This window comes from Salvelinus namaycush, chromosome 3 (assembly GCF_016432855.1).
Source record: "Salvelinus namaycush isolate Seneca chromosome 3, SaNama_1.0, whole genome shotgun sequence".
NCBI classification, from domain to species: domain Eukaryota; kingdom Metazoa; phylum Chordata; class Actinopteri; order Salmoniformes; family Salmonidae; genus Salvelinus; species Salvelinus namaycush.
In genome coordinates, this window is record NC_052309.1 from 95,515,326 (window position 1) to 95,524,910 (window position 9,585).

General features: G+C 40.2%; 2 protein-coding genes across 2 annotated transcripts in view; one reads left to right on the top strand and one right to left on the bottom strand.

Moving 5' to 3' along the window:
• The window catches only part of LOC120043714 (zinc finger protein 260-like), a 32,516-nt gene extending 23,061 nt beyond the window's left edge, over nucleotides 1–9,455 (bottom strand). Inside the window, exon 1 of the mRNA XM_038988268.1 lies at nucleotides 9,239–9,455. Coding sequence (XP_038844196.1) covers nucleotides 9,239–9,247 — 9 coding nt within the window. The 5' untranslated portion in view covers nucleotides 9,248–9,455. The remainder of the gene's footprint in view (nucleotides 1–9,238) is intronic.
• LOC120043725 (gastrula zinc finger protein XlCGF57.1-like) overlaps nucleotides 1–9,585 on the top strand; it is a 714,153-nt gene that overhangs the window by 647,284 nt on the left and 57,284 nt on the right. The gene's annotated exons all lie outside the window — the stretch shown is intronic.

Consider the following 9,585-nt stretch of genomic DNA (forward strand, 5'->3'; position numbering starts at 1 on the left):
ATTTGTCACATACACATGGTTAGCAGATGTTAATGCGAGTGTAGCGAAATGCTTGTGCTTCTAGTTCCGACCACCATGCAGTAATATCTAACAAGTAATCTAACAATTTCACAACAACTACCTTATACACACAAGTGTAAAGGAATGAATAAGAATATGTACATAAAAATATATGGATGAGCGATGACCGAACGGCATAGGCAAGATGCAGTAGATGGTACAGTGTACAGAATATACATATGAGATGAGTAATGTAGGGTATGTAAACATTATATAAAGTGGCAATGTTTAAAGTGGCTAGTGATACATTTATTACATCCAATTATTAAAGTGACTCGAGATTTGAGTGGCAGCAGCCACTCAATGTTAGTGATGGCTGTTTAACAGTCTGATGGCCTTGAGATAGAAGCTGTTTTTCAGTCTCTCAGTCCCAGCTTTGATGCACCTGTACTGACCTCGCCTTCTGGATGATAGCGGGGTGAACAGGCAGTGGCTCGGGTGGTTGTTGTCCTTGATGATTTTTTTGGCCTTCCTGTGACATCGGGTGGTGTAGGTGTCCTGGAGGGCAGGTAGTGTTTTTGGTGACGCTGTTGGGCCTTCTTCACCACGCTGTCTGTGTGGGTGGACCATTTCAGTTAGTCCATGATGTGAATGCAGAGGAACTTAAAACGTTTCACCTTCTCCACTGCTGTCCCGTCGATGTGGATAGGGGGGTGCTCCCTTTGTTGTTTTCTGATCATCTCTTTTATTTTCCTGACACCACGCTCCGAGGGCCCTCACCTCCTCTCTGTAGACTGTCTCGTCGTTGTTGGTAATCAAGCCTACCACTGTAGTGTCGTCTGCAAACGTGATGATTGAGTTGGAGGCGTGCATGGCTACACAGTCATGGGTGAACAGGGAATACAGGAGAGGGCTGAGAACGCACCCTTGTGGGGCCCCAGTGTTGAGGATCAGCGGGGCGGAGATGTTGTTTCCTACCCTCACCACCTGGGGGCGGCCCGTCAGGAAGTCCAGGACCCAGTTTCACAGGGCGGGGTTGAGACCCAGGGTTTCGAGCTTAATGACGAGTTTGGAGGGTACTATGGTGTTAAATGCTGAGTTGTAGTCGATGAACAGCATTCTTACATAGGTATTCCTCTTGTCCAGAGGGGTTAGGACAGTGCAGTGTGATTGCGATTGCGTCGTCTGTGGACCTATTGGGGCGGTAAGCAAATTGGAGTGGGTCTAAGGTGTCAGGTAGGGGGGACGTGATATGATCCTTGACTAGTCTCTCAATGCACTTCATGATGACGAAAGTGAGTGCTACGGGGCGATAGTCATTTAGCTCAGTTACCTTAGCATTCTTGGGAACAGGAACAGTGGTGGCCCTCTTGAAGCATGTGGGAACAGCAGACTGGGATAAGGATTGATTGAATATGTCCGTAAACACACCAGCCAGCTGGTCTGCGCATGCTCTGAGGACGCGGCTAGGGATGCCGTCCGGGCCGGCAGCCTTGCGAGGGTTAACACGTTTAAATGTTTTACTCACGTTGGCTGCGGTGAAGGAGAGCCCGCAGGTTTTGGTAGCGGGCCGTGTCGGTGGCAATGTATTTTTCTCAAAGAAGTTGTTTACCTTGTCTGCGAGCAAGACATTGTGTTCCGTGATAGGGCTGGTTTTCTTTTTGTAGTCTGTGATTGACTGTAGACCCTGCCACATACCTCTCGTGTCTGAGCTGTTGAATTGCGACTCTACTTTGTCTCTATACTGACACTTAGCTTGTTTGATTGCCTTGCGGAGGGAATAGCTACACTGTTTGTATTCGGTCATGTTTCCGGTCTCCTTGCCCTTATTTAAAGCAGTGGTTTGCGCTTTCAGTTTTGCGCGAATGCTGCCATCAATCCACAGTTTCTGGTTGGGGAAGGTTTTAATAATCGCTGTGGGCACTTGCTAATAAACTCGCTCACTGAATCAGCCTATTCATCAATGTTATTGTCCGACGCTATGCGGAACATATCCCAGTCCACGTGATCGAAGCAGTCTTGAAGCGTGGAATCAGATTTGTCGGACCAGCGTTGAACAGACCTGAGCACGGGCGTTTCCTGTTTTAGTTTCTGTCTATAGGCTGGGAGCAACAAAATGGAGTCGTGGTCAGATTTTCCGACAGGAGGGCGGGGGAGGGTTTTGTATGCGTCGCGGAAGTTAAGAGCAACAATGATCCAGGATTTTGCCAGCCCGGGTTGCGCATTCGATATCCTGGTAAAATTTAGGGAGCCTTGTTTTCAGATTAGCCTTGTTAAAATCCCCAGCTACAATAAATGCAGCCTCAGGATATGTGGTTTCCAGTTTACATAGAGTCCAATGAGGTTCTTTCAGGGCCGTCGATGTGTCTGCTTGGGGGGGGGGGGGGGGGGGGGGATATACACGACTGTGATTATAATCAAAGAGAAATCTCTTGGTAGATAATGCGGTCGGCATTTGATTGTAAGGAATTCTAGGTCAGGTGAACAAAAGGACTTGAGTTCCTGTATGTTGTCATGATCACACCACGTCTCGTTAATCATAAGGCATACACCCCCACCCTTCTTCTTACCAGAGAGATGTTTGTTTCAGTCGGCGTGATGCGTGAAGAAACCAGGTGGCTGTACCGACTCTGATAACGTATCCCGAGTCAGCCATGTTTCCGTGAAACAAAGAACGTTACAATCTCTGATGTCTCTCTGAAAGGTAACCCTTGCTCGGATTTCGTCTACCTTGTTGTCAAGAGACTGGACATTGGCGAGTAGTATACTCTGGAGCAGTGCGCGATGTGCCCGTCTACAGAGCCTGACCAGAAGACCGCTCCGTCTGCCCCTTCTGCGGCGCCGTTGTTTTGGGTCGCTGGCTGGGATCCGATCCATTGTCCTGGGTGGTGGACCAAACAGAGGATCCGCTTCGGGAAAGTCGTATTCCTGGTCGTAATGTTGGTAAGTTGACGTTGCTCTTATATTCAATAGTTCTTCCCGGCTCTATGTAATAAAACTTCCGATTTCCTGAGGTAACAATGTAAGAAATAATACATAAAAAAACAAAATACTGCATAGATTCCTAAGAACGCGAAGTGAGGCAGCCATCTCTGTCGGCGCCGGAACATTCAGATAATGAGTGGAATAAACTATAATTTACCAGCCAAGTATTTCAGCAGTACATTGTACACTACACCATCATTTGAAATGGTATTACAAAGTGACCCACTTTGCCGTACTGGCTGAAGAAGGGTGATGTAGTATTTACAGCCATATCCATAAATTATTTGGTTTTACCTTAACCCTAAATTAAATGAATGTCAACTTATACAGTTTTCAAACTGTATGTAAACTCGACACTATACAATTTTGGTTTCGTAGTTCAGTTTTTAGCAATTTGATTAAATTATAGTTAAATTAATTGTTAACAAATGACAGGAAAATATTTTCAAAAGTAATCAATATGTTTTATACCAGTCATTTCCTTTCAAATAGGGATTCGGTAACATAGTATCTAGGTAGAAGTGGAGCTAGGGTGAGGGCCATGTGTGCTAAAAAAAACAAAAAATTACATGTAAGCCTACCAAAAAACAAACAAAAACATTATGTAACACTATAAAGAAATTGCTCCACCATTTCCTGGTTGCTACATTATTTATAGTTCGCCTAATTTCAGTTTGTGACAAAACAAGCAAGTATAGTGTATAGAATCATTGCAGCATCTAAACTGCTTTTAAATATATTTTCCATAACCCAAACTATTGTATTTTCAGATGTTCGAAGCTTGTGTACAAAACCGAAAGTAAAAAGAATACAAATCAGTTTGTCACACATGAAATCAATCAATCATTAGTTAATTTCATCACACAGACGAGTCATTCATGCTTTGAAATGCAATCAAGCATTTTAGTTTTAAAACAAAGTAACAAAGGGAGCTTTGAATAATTAGCCTAAACAATAACTAAACGACAATTCACTAACTGTTTTTAGTCTTTGCTGTAATAAAAGCTTAATATATTGTTCTTTAGAATAGACTCTGGTACACTTATAGCTGATTTTAGTTTACTTTATTCAAAGACATAGGGTGTGTCTATATATGGAAAAAATACACGTTGACATTTCAACCAATCGATTGGTCGAAAAAACAGACTACTCTCGGTCGACCAAGATCTTTTTAGTCAGGGACTTGCATAACTCCAAATACAGGTGTGCCAAGCTTGTAGTGTCATACCCAAGACTCGACGCTGTAATCGCTGCCAAAGGTGCTTCAAAGTACTGAGTAAAGGGTCAGAATACTAAATAAAGTATATTTATTTTTTATACATTTGCAAAAATGTCAAAAACCTGTTTTCACTTCGTCATTATGGGGTATAGTGTGTAGATTGATGAGTCAATAAACATTAAATTAATTTTAGAATAAGGCTGTAACGTAACAAAATGTGGGAAAAAAGGGGGTCGGAATACTTTCCAAATGCACTGTAGCTACCATAAAGTGACCATTTGATTGAAAAAACATCGTATTGACTAAGTTTGTAGCTCCAACAGATTCTCACTTCCACGTGCACATTTTTGTCCATTAGCAACCAACGATGAGCAAATTTTTTGTAGCATTTCTGACATCTTTTCAGCCGGATCTCCGAGTTATATTCAAACGGGTCAGCAACAATACAGTTGCTATTAGCTAAAATTAGCTTATTTGTCCAAAGTCCAGCAGCTAGCCTATGTAGCTAGCTAGGTAACACCAGTCAGCTGAAAGCTAGCTAGCTAATGAACGGGCAAAGAAAGGTAGCTAGCTATATTTGTTTATGGGAGGTTTGATACACATATAACAAAGCCAAGACTGCTCAATGTGTGCTTTGCATCATCCAGAGAAAACTGAAGGTCATCTGACCAACTGGGTTTGTCTTTGTGTAATATAACAGTAGGCTCATGTAGTTTCATCCTTCAAGACATTTAGAAGTATGAAACTTTGTCTTGAAACTTTATTGTAATGTTTGATATTACAACATTAAAGTGTGATACCATTTTTCCCAAAATGTCTGCCTTTATGACTATACGATTTATATTGCCTGAATACTCAACGATGATTAACTTCTGTCAGGGCATGTCATTTAAAGTCAATTTAGCAATTGAACAAAAATCCAATTCAATTTGAAAATGTTCCTGATTGCAAAAGCATGTAACATAATTTGGGTATTCCAAAACTGTAATTTACATGGAAATAAACATAACCCTGTTTTATGTTTTTAATACTGCAGATAGAATGCTCTGTGTGCCAGAGATGGTACCATTCAGCTTGTCTGGGGATGACAAAGAAGGACTTCAACAAAGCCAAAATAGAAAATGATTGGAAGGGGCCTCTTTGCTGTTAAATTAGAGACATATAAATAAATAACTGTTGTGCCTTTTAACTACTTTAAAATGTGGAACTGTTGCACTAAAAATGCAAACATTGATTTGGCATACAATTTAAGATTGTAAACATTGTCTGACTTCATATAAAACAAATTGCACTTGAAATTAACATTTCTTTAAAGTTATTGCAAATAAATGCATATTTTTCACTTTTTTCTGCGACAATCACTGAATTAGTTATTGAATTATTCATCTTTAATATATATATACAGTGAGGCAAAAAAGTCTTTAGTCAGCCACCAATTGTGCAAGTTTTCCCACTTAAAAAGATGAGAGAGGCCTGTAATTTTCATCATAGGTACACTTCAACTATGACAGACAAAATGAGGAAAAAAAATCCAGAAAATCACATTGTAGGATTTTTAATGAATTTATTTGCAAATTATGGTGGAAAATAAGTATTTGGTCAATAACAAAAGTTTATCTCAATACTTTGTTATATACCCTTTGTTGGCAATGACAGAGGTCAAACTTTTTCTGTAAGTCTTCACAAGGTTTTCACACACTGTTGCTGGTATTTTGGCCCATTCCTCCATGCAGATCTCCTCTAGAGCAGTGATGTTTTGGGGCTGTTGCTGGGCAACACAGACTTTCAACTCCCTCCAAAGATTTTCTATGGGGTTGAGATCTGGAGACTGGCTAGGCCACTCCAGGACCTTGAAATGCTTATTTTTACGAAGCCACTCCTTCGTTGCCCGGGCGGTGTGTTTGGGATCATTGTCATGCTGAAAGACCCAGCCACGTTTCATCTTCAATGCCCTTGCTGATGGAAGGAGGTTTTCACTCAAAATCTCACGATACATGGCCCCATTCATTCTTTCCTTTACACGGATCAGTCGTCCTGGTCCCTTTTCAGAAAAACAGCCCCAAAGCATGATGTTTCCACCCCCATGCTTCACAGTAGGTATGGTGTTCTTTGGATGCAACTCAGCATTCTTTGTCCTCCAAACACGACGAGTTGAGTTTTTACCAAAAAGTTATATTTTGGTTTCATCTGACCATATGACATTCTCCCAATCTTCTTCTGGATCATGCAAATGCTCTCTAGCAACCTTCAGACGGGCCTGGACATGTGCTGGCTTAAGCAGGGGGACACGTCTGGCACTGCAGGATTTGAGTCCCTGGTGGCGTAGTGTGTTACTGATGGTAGGCTTTGTTACTTTGTTCCCAGCTCTCTGCAGGTCATTCACTAGGTCTCCCCGTGTGGTTCTGGGATTTTTGCTCACCGTTCTTGTGATCATTTTGACCCCACGGGGTGAGATCTTGCGTGGAGCCCCAGATCAAGGGAGATTATCAGTGGTCTTGTATGTCTTCCATTTCCTAATAATTGCTCCCACAGTTGATTTCTTCAAACCAAGCTGCTTACCTATTGCAGATTCAGTCTTCCCAGCCTGGTGCAGGTCTACAATTTTGTTTCTGGTGTCCTTTGACAGCTTTTTGGTCTTGGCCATAGTGGAGTTTGGAGTGTGACTGTTTGAGGTTGTGGACAGGTGTCTTTTATACTGATAACACGTTCAAACAGGTGCCATTAATACAGGTAATGAGTGGAGGACAGAGGATCCTCTTAAAGAAGAAGTTACAGGTCTGTGAGAGCCAGAAATCTTGCTTGTTTGTAGGTGACCAAATACATATTTTCCACCATAATTTGCAAATAAATTCATTAAAATCCTACAATGTGATTTTCTGGATTTTTTTCTTCTCATTTTGTCTGTCATAGTTGAAGTGTACCTATGATGAAAATTACAGGCCTCTCTCATCTTTTTAAGTGGGAGAACTTGCACAATTGGTGGCTGACTAAATACTTTTTTGCCCCACTGTATATATTTGAGATTTTATGTATTTCTATCAAATCAAAAGTGGAATTATTCCTCAAAACAGAGGTTGTGTTTGTGTATGCTTGACATTTGTAGAATAAATCATATCTAGTTTGATGATTCTGTGACAAACAGTGAATTAGTTATTGATTTATACCGCTTTAAATGGCTTTTGGCGAATGGTAATGAGTGGAGTTGCTGCTTTTTGTTCTATGTTGCTCTGTCTGTATGCTACGTCTTGCTTGTCCTATGTTGCTATGTCTTGCTTGTTCTATGTTGCTATTGTCTATATTGTAATTGTTTTTAATAACCTGCCCAGGGACTGCGGTTGAAAATTAGCCGGCTGGCTAAAACCGGCACTTTTACTGAAACGTTGATTAATGTGCACTGTCCCTGTAAAAATAAAAATAAACTCAACTCAACTCAATGTCTGTTGAATGCCCGAATATAAAACCAACTTTACCGCGGTCCCGAAACCCTGATTATATAAATCTATAGGATGCACAACTGCAACACTTTTAGGCTAGAGGCAAGCTGTAAAAGGCACAAGGAAGATAAGCCTCTATTGTACATGGGGATTTCTTTGTTTAGTATCAATGGCTGAGTTATATGACCTTAAGGTACACAACCTTTAATTCAATGACAACCATTTTCCTTAGCTTTCAATGGGAAGTGAGACCGTCACAATTAATTGAGCTATTCACCTAGTGAAAGCTGGAGACAATTACCTTTGACTATCCATGGTCAATTCTAAACATACTTCAACAGTTAGTTCAAAACTGATTTTAGCTATTAGAGCGCAACAGCCAGCAGACTGTATATTCTCATTTTAATCTGACGTCTAGAATTTGTAACAGAAATTCTGAATCCAGATGTCTTTGTTCCAATGTTTTTTCAAGTTCAAATGTAAAAAACTATATATCAAAACTATTTTATTTTAGACATATATGATATTGGGATTACTCTGAATATCACACATGGACATTTCCTATGGCCGGATATTGAATCATTCAATTTCCTGAGATATGTGACACCATATTTTCTCTCTTCATGTTGACAAATACTGACTGTATACATTGCATATCTGTGTTTCCTCAGCACATTCAAGACATGAAGCTTCTCTTGTTTGAGCTCCATATATTAATCTTGATATGCTGAAAATAAGGAGATTTTCTGAGTTTTCAGCAAAGGCTCAATAATTAGACAAATATTAAATTCATTATTTTATTCAAATAATTTCTGGATTCCCTCCTGATATCATACATGGTATGGCCAGATATTGACTCATTCTATATCATGAGATAGGCCTATGTGGACATCTTATTTTCTCAATATGATGACAAATACTGACAGTAGGCCTACATTGTATATTTTCTCAGCACATACAATGCATATGCTCTTGACTGAGGTCTACATCAGGATCTTGATATGCTAAATAAGGACAATTTCTGATGCTTATTTGCGCTGAGAACATGCTCAATAATTTGACTAATATTAACTCCATATCATTCTTTGATTCATTGTTGTATTACCTCTGCATAAAGACCCGGGAAAACACAAGCTAAAAGCACCATAACTGGTATCCTAGCAACAATAATCACCTATTTTCAACCGCCTTTTTTATTTGGGCGCCACAAATTAGTGTGTAAACGGTGTGTGTGGTCAAACTGACATCTGGAGAAACAAAGTGAAGTGTTCAGAAAATACCTCCAGGAGGTTAACCGGTGGCTTCAAAGGCCAATATATAGTATCAGCAATCCAGGGTTTATATACATCACTAGTGTAGGCGACGCCTAATTATTTCTCCCTGGTTCTGACTTGACCTGCTGCTGGTTGCGCATTGCCCTGTATTATCAATCTGTGTGCGATGAGGTAGTAGGCTACTTGGCTGAAATTACCACCATGGTTTCTTTTGTCCTGCTGTTCAAATCGAACTCATGGATGTGGAAGATCACACGTGAAAACTGGATCTAGACATTTTATACACCACAATAGGTATACTATTAATAAAAGTCAACAAAACTTACCCGATCCATCGTGGAAGCTGACGTTACTGTATTCTTTAAAAAATAAAATAAAAACGACACTAAATGTGTACGCTACAATTACTTTCTTTGTCACAATGTTCAGATAAAGAAAAGCTAGACCACAACTTTATAAATATCAAAACTCGATTTAATTTGTGACAAATTAACGTCTCATGTAGACTAATCTTACATTAGAAACATCCTGCAAAAGCCTGTGAAATGTATTTGGATTGAAAACTAGATAGAGGATGGTAACAAAGTACTTCCTGTTGATGCTATTCAGCTTCATCTGTGGTGTTTAAGAGGTGCCGCCACCTACTGTACATAGTCATCAAGACTTCTCTTCA